At 32.1% G+C, this 12,282-nt stretch overlaps 2 protein-coding genes across 2 annotated transcripts; one reads left to right on the top strand and one right to left on the bottom strand.

The window, feature by feature from the left end:
* The first annotated feature begins 3,498 nt into the window (after positions 1-3,498).
* Positions 3,499-8,930, top strand: LOC117918480 (tubby-like F-box protein 3). The gene is made up of 6 exons (XM_034835176.1): positions 3,499-4,696; positions 6,365-6,452; positions 6,714-6,843; positions 6,928-7,107; positions 7,582-8,068; positions 8,452-8,930. The coding sequence occupies exons 1-5, from the start codon at positions 4,349-4,351 to the stop codon at positions 8,051-8,053; spliced, it is 1,218 nt and encodes a 405-aa protein (XP_034691067.1). The 5' UTR covers positions 3,499-4,348; the 3' UTR covers positions 8,054-8,068; positions 8,452-8,930.
* Positions 8,931-10,167: 1,237 nt separating this feature from the next.
* Positions 10,168-11,285, bottom strand: LOC117918773 (putative polyketide hydroxylase). Its single transcript, XM_034835659.1, has 2 exons — positions 10,859-11,285; positions 10,168-10,676 (listed from the first exon to the last, which is right to left on the bottom strand). The coding sequence occupies exons 1-2, from the start codon at positions 11,113-11,115 to the stop codon at positions 10,583-10,585; spliced, it is 351 nt and encodes a 116-aa protein (XP_034691550.1). The 5' UTR covers positions 11,116-11,285; the 3' UTR covers positions 10,168-10,582.
* Between the last annotated feature and the right edge of the window lie 997 nt (positions 11,286-12,282).

The following is a 12,282-nucleotide window of genomic DNA, read 5'->3' as shown; positions in this document are numbered from 1 at the left end:
TTAGTGATATGAATATAATACAGATCATTGCTAATTATTACAAATTTAATAATTAAAATTATTTTTTAAATATTAAATGATCTAATATATAGAGTTACCGTGATAAATTCCGATTTGAACAATTTAGTTGAAATAGTGATTAGATCAAAAATTGCATGAATATAAAAAATAAATGTATATATTAATTTTAGTTTTTATATAATGAATTTATTATTTAGAAGTAAAACATTTACCATCCACGAATTTATTATAATTATTTTTTATATTAAGTTATTCAATATATAAAAATAATTATATATATTAAATAATACATATCATTTTTAGTTTTCTTTAACCATACATTTAATTTTATGATTAAAATTTTTAATTTTACAAAATAAGTTATTAAAAAATAATAAATAAATTTATGATTCATGAAATATGTATATTCTATATTTTAACTTAAGATTAACATATCATAAAAGATATAAAATAAATGGTAGATGTCATACATTTGAATAAGAGGTCCTATAACTTATCCTTATCTCATTATCAATCAAAAATTAAGATATGTCATATTTTATCTTATCTTATCTTATGTTATATCCGACCAACTAAACATGATTTTGGGGTATTAAAATTTAAGAGGTGATATTTATTTTTGTTACTTAAATCCAAATAAAACTTAACCCTAAATACAATTTCATAATATTAAGTACTAAATTGTTTGTTATTTTATTATTTTAGTTTCGTTAAGCATTGAGTATTAATAAGGTGAGGGTCATATCGAAATTGTATTTTAATTATTTCAAAAAGTTATTTAGTATTTAGCAAAAAGTCAAATATTTTTACTTTTTTTTATTTGGTCCAATTTTTTTTTAAATAAATAATAACTAAAAAAAATTAAAACAAATCATTCAAAGCCTGAATGCTTCATCATTAAAAAGGATTATGATAAGATTAATGTATTTTTTTAACTTCATTTTGGTCATTTAAAAATAATTAAATTGAATTATAACAAAAAAAAAAGGAAGGTAAATTTATTTTTTTATTTCATTTTACAATTTTTAAGAATTTCATTGACAATAACCACTCCAAGGTATTGCACCTAATAGTTGTTTGAGTCATTATTGTGATGCTCCCATAATTTGTGATTTTGGGGCCAACAAGCTTTTATCATAAGTCATGTGTGGAATGCATATGTGCACTCTTTTGAAAGTGATACCTTCCTTGGTGTGAACATAAATTCCTATATTTCATTGGGTCCAATTGAATAGATTATTTATTTCTTAATTTCTTTTATTTTTTCATTTCTTTTTCATGAAAGTAACTTTTAAGTATAGAGAGAATGGCCATGCTAATGTGAAAAGTCATTCATGGTGAAGTGCCTAACAAAATTTTTAAAAGTAAGAAAATTACTTCAATTGGCTTTCAAAATGGTATTTGAAAACGATTTTCTAATATTTTATAGAAAAAAAGTCTATTTAGGAACTTGAAATATTCTTAATATTTTTATATATGTTTTTTAAAATAAATTTTATTTGTAGTACTTTATTTTTAATCATTTTTTATATTTATATAATTATTTTTTAAAACAAATCTCAAAAAACAAATAAATATAACTAAAAAATATTTTTTGAAAATACTATATTTTTTTCCTTTGAAAAATAAAAAATTGTTTTAAAAATAATTGTCAAACAAGAGCTTAGTATCTATTTAAATTCATTTCATACATTTTATTTTTAAAATTAGAAAATAGTAATACTTTTATTTAACACACAATAACTTTTAAAAACTTGTATTGAAAAATATATTAGTTTTAAAAGCCAATTTAAAAGATAAAGGCACAAACGCTTTTCAAAGATAGGGGCACCAATTCTAAAGGCTCCTATGGATAAGATTTTATATAACATAGAATAGTCATAGAAATGGGCTTTTTAAGTTTTTGATGGGCTTGAGGCCTAAATTTATATTTTTTGTGTGATATATTCTACTTTTTCATAAAAGCTTCTAACTTAAAAATAAAATAAAATAAAATAGACACTTATTAAATGATTTTTTTTTTTTTAAATTCATTTTTCATTATACAATACACCACCAAAAACATTATCAAAACATTTTTTTTGTATTATATTTAAACACTATCTAAACTAAAAAAAACACTTAAATCACTCTTAATTATAAATCTTATAATTTTTAAATGAGTTGTTATAAATTCTATCCTATATTAAACATTTTAATGATTATAAGTTAATGATATTACAACATTAATTTGATAAAAAAATATACATGGCATTTTTGGGAAATTTAAAACCAAAGGTAACTTGAAATTTTGTTTATATTCAGAAATATGCAAACATAAATGGCTAAATATTCATCTACATGCTTAATTTTTGGATTTGTAAGGTAACAATTACAAACAATAAAGTAGGCACTAAGAGCAGCTTATTTGGGTATTGTTTTTTTTTTTAAAAAAAAAAAAATTCACACTTGAAAACACATTTGACAATTTTCTTACCATGTTTTTTGAAACTTATTTTTAAAATATGTTTTTTATATTCTTAAACTTCAAAACAATTTTTAAAAACAAGTTTAAGAAAATAGGGTCAAACAAACATACTCATGTTTTACTTTCATTTTTAAAAACCGATGAAAACAGCTTATACTTATTTTTTTTTAAAATTATAATATATTTCACTTTGTTTTTAAACATTATTTATATAGAACAACGACCAAATCATGTTAAAAAAATTTTAAAAACAGTATTTTGTTTTCAAAAATAGAAAACTATTTTAAAATTACACAGTCAAATAGGTTTTATTTTTCTAATAACCTATTTAAAAAATAAAGTGTTTATATTATATTTTAAAAGTTATTAGTTTTTTTATTAGAGAATAATTATACAAATATAGAGAATAATGAAAAATAAAGTAATACAAATAAAATTTATCTTTAAAAAATGTTTAAAAAATATAAAATTATAAGTTGTGAATATCCCGTTTCTAATTTCACAAACAAATCTTAATTCATAAAAACATAAGAATTGATTTTAAAAATTGTTCTAAAAATTATTTCTCGAGTATTGTTTGTAACTAATTTTAGATTACATCTAAACTCAAAAAAATAATAAAACCCTGTATATATAATAAAATGCTATCCTAAAATTTGACATTTTTATAAATCAATTATGAAAATTTCATTTAAGAAAATCAAACAATTTGTCAAATAATTTTCTTTAATTCACATTTGGATAACAATCCAAAACTTCCATTTTTTCCAAAATATCTACGTTAAATTTTGTCCAAATTTTTATTATTGGAATTCAAAATTTTTTAGAAAATTTATCGCCCTAATTTCTATATATATTAAAAAAAAGCACAAAAAAAATAAAATTATTGTCCAAATTGGGTTCAATTCAAATAATTGATCCGACCCGGATCCAACTTCCAAGAAGTTTCACACAAAGCACCATTAGATAAGGCCATAAAAGCATCGTTTCACAGTAAAAATACCAGTAGAGACACACAGATCACAACAGAGCAAACCCTAATATCTCCCCCCAATTCAATCCCTCCAGTGCCCACGGTTCATCTATAACTGCAATGATTGCCTCAAAACCCTTGCCCAACAATCGATTCCTCTCAATGGATCCAGGGTTTTTCTGATGTTGCTGTTGAGGTTTGGTGGTCCCTATATCTTAAAGCTTCGTAAGTGGTTGTGAATTATTGGTATTCGCTCTTGATACGGGGGTTTTATGTGTGATGCCATGAAAGGTAGATCTGTGGGAGTGGTTCGAGAATCTGGTTAGGTGTTAGTGATTTTTGGTGGGGTCTGTGTAAGTTATTGAATCATTGGTGCATGTTCGTGTTTTAATTGATTGTTGGTTCTGTGGATCCTAGATAGGTGGATCTGTGATTTGGGTTTGTGTTTATGCCCCATTTGAAGGAAATTTTGAGTTGATTTTCATGTTTTTGGGCTTTATCTAGTGGGTGAGTATCTCCCATTTTGTATCACGTTTGGATTTTTAGCTTTTGGAGTTTCTGGGTTTTGTTGATAGGTGCTTATTACCAGATACTTGCCTCGTACGAAACTTGTTGTGGATGTGGGTCCTTGCAAATTTGGAGCGTTGATGCCAGTTTAGATGTGTTTTGAGAGGAATTGTGGCTGTTACATGTTATTGCCATCAAATTTTAGCTTTTAGGTTTTGAAGGTTTGTGGTGTTGTTGACTAGTGTTTGTTACTTTCTATCTGTGGAAACTTTCTTTGTATGAAGATTGACACAGATTTGGGTTGCAACAAATTAGGAGGGAATGGAAATTTCTAAATGTGTTATTTGTATTATGTAAAGTTATAGAGAGGCAAGGACTCAATGTCATTTAAGAGTATCATTCAGGATATGAGGGGGGAATTTGGGAGCATTTCTAGAAAAGGGTTTGAAGTGAAATTTAACTATGGGTTGAGATCACGGTCACACCGGGTGGTTCAGGATAGTTCCATGGTGGTTGATGCGTTGAGACAGAGTTGTTGGGCTAACATGCCTCCTGAATTGCTGAGGGACGTCTTAATGAGGATAGAAGCATCTGAGAGTACTTGGCCTCCTCGGAAAAATGTGGTTGCTTGTGCTGGTGTGTGCAGAAGTTGGAGAGAAATCACTAAGGAAATTGTGAAAACCCCAGAACTGTCGGGCAAGTTGACGTTCCCCATCTCTTTGAAGCAGGTTTGAAATATTGTGCTTTCAGGAAACATAAATATGTTTTAATAAAACCATTTAGTTGTTATTTGATCGAACCTCATTTGTTTTATAATCTATTATGCCTTTGTTCTTTAATTAATGTGTTTTTGATCATTTCAATTTTTGCCCATATGTCTTTATCTTCTCCTCAGGGTTGTGGTAACTAAATTTGGCTCTCATTCTTTAGATAAGGTTCTATTTGTCACCAATGTTTTATTTATTTTATGAAGTAAGATGCTATATTGGCATATGTATTCTTAAGAGGATTTGAAATTTGTTTAGAGGTCTTGGTTTTCATTGGTTTATAGATACCTCATTCTATGAAATTGGGGATGATTCTATTATCTAGCATGCCTTGTAATTCTCGGCAATGGGAAAGGTAGGCAGGTCGACAATCTTAGTCAAGCTTCCAATCATGATCAGAACCGGTTTCATTATGAAACACTTGTGCATTTCTGATTTTGGTTCTGAATTGCGTGACTCCATGTTGAATTGTTTCATTTTGGAAGATGATTAAAAAAACTAAATTTTTTCTCCTATGAATAATTGGTTTATCTAATGCTTGATTTATTTCTAGTACAGCAATGCAGTCATCCTGATTTATCTTGTACTAAATTGGTCTTTCGTTATCCTTGAAAAATTTTCCTATTCTTTTTTTTTTTTTTTTTGAACTATTTATCAAAATCTTTTGACTTGATGAATCATCTGAACTGTTGGAAAAGATGGGTGCTTGGAACTATTTGTCTTCAAAGCAATTCAGAAAATGGCAACTTTATTTGGAAATGAATAGGCATGGAGAAAATGCAAGTTTTGGAGAAAAACTCAGCATGGGCTGTTATTTTCTTTATGGTGGACTAATATGAAATATTCTCAAATAACTTGGGAATATTCTCAAATAATTTGGGATTATTGAAATATAGTGGATGAGTTTGTGAATAATTGAGAATATTATCACCATATGCAAGATGAGTCAAACCTTTAGTTTGGTGCATGTTGTTTTAGTTGTTCGTTAACACTAAGATTTCTTGGATTGTAAACCCTGAAAATATTGAAACTAATCCGGAAAAAAATGTTTACCATGTATATGCACAAGAAAGAAATTGGTATCTACATTTATATAGAAGTAAATATATCTTTCTACACAAGTGTATCCACATATGATATGAGAATATACAAATCTTGAGTAAAAATCTTTTCATTTAATAACTACGGGTGATTTAAAGTTATACCAACTAATGCATTAAGTTGCCAAACTAATAGTGATCAGTAAAAAGAATTTATAGGGCGGGATCAAAAGTTTCAGTTAAAAGCAATATAGAGCTGGGGTCACCTTTAGTATCATTATGCAGAACAATATGGATTAAGTTGCTTCTATCCTTATAAATGAATGTTAGTCTTCTAAACCAGTCCTGTTTCTGTAGTTAATTTTTATGATTCTTGAATATTTGACTCTTGCAGGCATTGCATTAGAAATATTTGAAGTCCTCTATGTGTGTGTGTGTGGGGTGGGGGTGGGGTGGAGGGTTTGTTGGATGCTGCTTTGTTATTAGAAATTGTTTTAATTTAATGCTACTTGTTTGGATGCTTATAATCTTCAACACATTTGCCCATCCCTTTTTAAGCTCATATTTGAAAATCCTTTTTTTCCCCCAGCCTGGGCCAAGGGGCTCCCTCCTTCAGTGTTTTATAAAACGGAATCGTAGCAACCAAACATATCATCTCTATCTCGGCTTAAATCAAGGTGAATAACTAAACCCCATTTATATTTTGATAAGTTGTTGTTCATTAATGAAGGCTTTCTTGCATAGAGAACCTGCATTGATCCAGGGTCATTTGATGTATTTAGTTGTATGGTTGGATAGGTGAAGAGCTAGATGTCCTCATTCTTAATTATCAAGTAGGATATTTAGAAGACAGGTTTTTAGAAGACAGGTTCTGTTTTCGAGTCTCCTTTTTGAGGTGTAAATGTTTGAACTTTTTTGCTTGTCTGATCTGTTGACAGCTTCAACTGATGATGGAAAGTTTCTTCTTGCTGCACGGAAGTGTAGACGTCCTACTTGCACAGACTACATCATCTCTCTTAATGCTGATGATGTTTCCAAGGGGAGCACCACTTATATTGGAAAGTTGAGGTATGTGTAGCTGTTATATGAGGTGGCCGTTTCTCACTGATGATGTTGGCCCCGGTTTCACTATCTCATTTCCCTTGCTGACAGGTCAAATTTTCTGGGAACCAAGTTCACTGTCTATGATGCGCAGCCTCCAAATGCAGGAGCAAGGATTAGTAAATCTCGTTCAACCAGGCGACTGGGTTCAAGACAAGTTTCCCCTAGAGTCCCTGCTGGCAACTATCCTGTAGCCCACATTTCATATGAATTGAATGTCTTGGGTTCCAGGTAAGAAAGATTTCTTGAACTTCTCCCTCGTCTAGAAAGAAACATGAACATGTGATGGGTAAAGATGAGAATAAAAATCTTATGACTATAGTAGCTTTACCTTATGTTTGGTTCTAAGAAAATAGTAAGGAAAGAAATTTTTTTTTGAGAAAAATGATTTTTTCATATTCAGTTTTATTATGGAAAATACAAAGAAAAAAATTAAATATAATTGAAATAAATTAGAAACTTATGCACGTTCAAATTATTTAATCATTATATAAAAAAGTTAAAATAAGTGAAATAAGTTTAAAAGTAGCATAAAAAATAATTTATTGACTTTAAATCTGTTTTATATTTTCCTTCACTTTTTCTTTCCCTCTACTTTTCATTTATATTTTCTTTCCCTCACATCTTCCTAGAAACAAGCATAACCTTTGGGAGGTGAGTTCTGTTTACATGTATTAACTCAAAATTTCATCCTGTGAAAACCAGGGGTCCAAGGAGAATGCAGTGTGTCATGGACGCCATCCCTGCCAATGCCATTGAGCCAGGAGGAGTGGCCCCCACTCAAACTGAATTTGTTCTTAGCAATGTGGATTCCTTTCCATCCTTCACATTTTTCAGATCAAAATCTAACCGAACAGAGAGTTTGCATTCTGGGCCTTTGTCTGGCCCAAAAGATGAAATGCTGGTTTTGAAAAACAAGGCCCCTAGGTGGCATGAGCAACTCCAATGCTGGTGTCTGAACTTCAATGGACGGGTGACAGTTGCTTCAGTAAAGAATTTTCAGCTGGTTGCTTCTGCAGAGAATGGAGTTGCTGGTCAGGAGCATGAAAATGTCATTCTCCAGTTTGGAAAAGTGGGAAAGGATGTGTTCACCATGGATTACCAGTATCCAATCTCAGCTTTTCAGGCATTTGCCATCTGCCTCAGCAGCTTTGACACCAAAATTGCTTGTGAGTGAATGACTGACTAGCAGGTGCGGATCCTATACTATGCCCAGCCACAAAGATTTATTAAGTCATTATCACCCTCAAGAATATTTTTTTCATGGCTCTTGATTGAATGTTTTGATCGTTGTTGTACTCTTATATGGCAAGCTGTTCACTCATGTATCATCATAAATGTGACCTAGATGAACATTCAGACTTATTCTTCAAAATGTTTCCCCTTAATGCGTTGCTTTGATATGATTATCTCTATTCTCATGGGACAAACTGCCCTGTTATTTTGGTGTTCCGTGGGGTTATGGCTCATATCAAAGGCTCTCCACAATCCTATGCTCTTTCAGTTAGTGTTTTCCTAATTAATCCATTTCTCTTGGATTTTAAGCTGCTGAAGTTCTTGAATTTTACCTCACAGGTGTTGCCAGATGCGACTGAAGTGATCTGGAAAGGCAATTGTAGTGCTGTGGCTTGTCAGTGCGCAACAAAGCTTTGGTAGTGCAATCACCTTCCTGTTTCTTCCTAAGTAGTGAGGGTTTTCTTTCTATTTTTTTCTCTGTACATAAGCTGCTTCTATTATGAGCGAAACGTGCCTGTGCCCATGTTGGATGTGGTCTCGCTAACACCCTTCATCCTTTGGGTCATTGACTGTTAGAAACTGAACACCTGAATTGTGTATGGCTGGCTTTGCGAGTTTGTCAGTTAGGTTCCTTCAGTGTTGCTTCTGTTTTCTTCTATCATGTAATTTTGGAGTTCCATTTCCGGTTGCTTGTAACAGTTCTTTGAAGAAACCTTCTGAACTAGTATACAAATCTCCCCTCTGTTTTAGATGTTTAACATTCCCCCATTGATGCATATATTCTTTCAACAGCTAATGGAAGGACTGCTTTACTCTCATGTGCTTGTTTTTGGAGACATCTGGTTATAAACTTGGATTAGAGGTAACCTAGTTCGATTTGTGAACGAAATTTCCCTTCATACTCATATTGCAATATTGCATTGCATTTTCCAGCAAAATTATCTAAATGTTAACACAGATTTGCTATTGGGTATCTTCATATATTTTCATGGAAGCTATGAAACAAGTGTCAAAAGCAGTAGTCATAGAGACCACTCTGTACAGCATATTTGGTAAATTGAGAGCATAGCAGCTCATTGTTCTCTGCCTTTCAGTTAGGTTTTATGTTCTCTGCCTTTCTGTTGCTTTTAGTGTGAGTGGGTGTGGAATCAAATGAAAAATCTAAAGTATTGATTTGATGCTATATCAAACTTTCAATCCAAGTCTTCCAATTGCATGGTGAGATTTGAATCATTCAATGAAGGTACAAGCAAATGGAACGAATGAAGGTACAAACAAATGGAACGAAGATACGGATTAATAAAATTGAAATATGAAAAAAAGAAAAATGGATCCATGGCATAAAACAAAAAGATTTGAGACTTATTTTGGTAAAAACACTCAGGGTAGATTTGTATATTTGGTTGATTGAATATGTAATATGCATATTTTAAGATATTATTTATTTTATAATGACATGTATATCTCATTTCTCTCCACAATATCATTAAATTTTCTTTATAAAGGATAAAGAATGAGGCAGATATGTTCTCATGAGAGGTACAATATCATATCGTATCTCATTGTTAATCAAACATGGGATAAGGTATAAGTTCCATATAAAGCCCCCTCTCAACCTTTTTCTCAGCTCCGCTCCGTTTGACATCGATGCTAGTCTCTAAGTCAATTTTCATTTAACTCCAATATCCATAAAATATAGATGCTCTCATCCATGGTAGATGACAAAAGGTGTTTGTGGTTCTCAACTTGGCAATGACAGTTACGCCATGTACATGATAATGTTTATATCATCTACATCTTTAAATGATGATTCTTTTGAGAATGTTTCCTCCAAAATGCTTGTGCCCATATTTAATACCATCACGAGAGTATTAATTTTGACACAATATCGTATGACTAATTTGACTATTTATATTTATAATCGATTAAATTAAATATTTATTCTTGAAGACCAACCTTAATTACTTCTAAAATTGATCATACTAATTGGACTCAATTCCAAGATATTTCATCCCACCATCTTATAGAGACTCCAATAAGTGTTACTAATTTAAGTTGCTAAAATTTATGTCATAATGTATATTATGCTCTAACCTCTGATACAAGTTCGACATTCATGTGTCACGCATATGAGATGCACAAGCAACACTAACTGCAAGCAGATCACAACAAATTTATGAGTGCTCCTCAGCATCAAAGCCCAACAGAGTATACGAGAAAAATAGTTTGCAGACACTACATACACCTTACTGTTTGCTACTTAATTGCAGTTCAATATTCAGATCAACTGGATGATAAATACTCTCAGGTCTAATTATTTATAGATAGTCCACCTTTCTGATAGATCCAACACAGGAAATGAAAAGACAAAATGTAGAAGAAACTGGTTGGTCAAAGAGGGTTTAAGCTTGTCATGGAGAAAGCCAGAGCTTATTATAAGGTAGATCCAAGCACACAGGCGAATCTCAGATCAGAAGGGAGGGCCGCCTCCAGGAGGGCCGTAAGGTCCGCGAGGTCCACCGAAGCAGTCTTGTAGCAACCAGCAACAGCAGAGGCAGTAGAAGCTGCATATATCAAAAAGGAAAAACATGTGATTTGAAAAGCACTGGATTAATTAACCATTTTGAGAAGAATCTTTACTTCATGCCCTTCAACGAATTCACATGACTAAGAATCAGTTATATACAGAAGATAAAAAGAAAAAAAGTCCAACATTATCATACTCTAGTCTGGAAATGGATCATACCAAGAAGATATCATGCTGCATAGACCATTTGCAAACCCACCAAAGAATCCACCAGGGCCAAAACCAGGTCCTCCAAGGCCAAAACCAGGGCCTCCGGGGCCGAAACCGGGGCCTCCGGGGCCGAAACCAGGGCCTCCGGGGCCAAAACCAGGGCCTCCAGGGCCAAAACCAGGGCCTCCGGGGCCAAAACCAGGTCCTCCAGGGCCAGGGCCCCAACCCCCAGGACCACCTGGTCCACCAGGTCCACCAGGTCCCATCACAGTGCTCTACCCTGTGGAACTGAAGCAGATACCACACCCACGAAGAGGAAGAGCCAGAAAGATATTTCAGAGTCTGGACCCAATATGATATTTGTGTAAGGAAGCCTAAGGATCTGGAATTTTTCTCTGCATATAAAGAATAAAGTTTATGGGAACTGAGGAGTTTCCTTAGCCTGAAAGCTTTGTAGGTTTATCTACAGGTCTGTAACAACATGTCCATCCACTTCACACCTGAAAACACCCAGTCAAACCATAAAACTACCAGTCTTCTTCAAACCTACCACTCAAAGCCAAATATTTTGTCGGTCATGCCGACCATACATGCTACCCTGTTTTATGACAAATCAAATCATTCAAATCCTAGACAATTTCTTGTAGATCGAACTGCCCCCCACAATGTTGTTTCCACTGGCACTCATAAGAAGTTGTTTGGTTAATATAATCTGCTTAATTGAGAAGACGTTTGTTTTTTTGGTTTTTTGTTGAAAGCAATTTGCTTTCAAAGTTTTTTTCTATTTTTTTTTATGATTTATTATAAACATTTTGCTATATAGAAAAAATCAAAATCTTTGACTTTTTTTAAATAAAAAAAGTAACATGTTAGTTTTTCTTTATTTTTTAATATTTAATAAAAATAAAATATTAAAAAACAAATAATTTAATACTTAACTCTATAACACATTAAAATTCTATTTAGAATTAAGTAAAAAAATCAAACATCACCTGAGTTACGATCAATACTAAAACAAAACAAGTCACAGTAATACAAGTTTTGGGAAATGACCATCCAAGAAAAGGATTGGTGAGTAATGGACCAAAGTAGAAAAGCCTAAAATAGCAACAACAAAAAGAAATGGAAAATTTTGAATCTGATATAGATTGAGGGTGCAGAATACTAAAAAAACATTCAAGAACAAAAGCAAACTATTAACCATGCATTTTAGCTTATCATCTTCATCTACATTTGCAAAGACACAAGCTGGTAAGTTGGGTGACTAATGTTAGCATCCTAGCTATGGGATGCCACGACAAGGGCATGTATAACCGAGTGATGTGGCTTGGAAAACATAACCGTGACTGAGGTTGCGGCTTACGATGATGTGCATTGGTGGGAACTAGGTGGAGGCAGCCTTGAATGATGAAAGTGGGCTAAGTGGCTACAAA

This window comes from Vitis riparia, chromosome 7 (genome assembly GCF_004353265.1).
Source record: "Vitis riparia cultivar Riparia Gloire de Montpellier isolate 1030 chromosome 7, EGFV_Vit.rip_1.0, whole genome shotgun sequence".
Classification (NCBI taxonomy): domain Eukaryota; kingdom Viridiplantae; phylum Streptophyta; class Magnoliopsida; order Vitales; family Vitaceae; genus Vitis; species Vitis riparia.
Note: the sequence above shows the minus strand (reverse complement) of the source record. Positions and strands in the feature narration are given on the sequence as shown.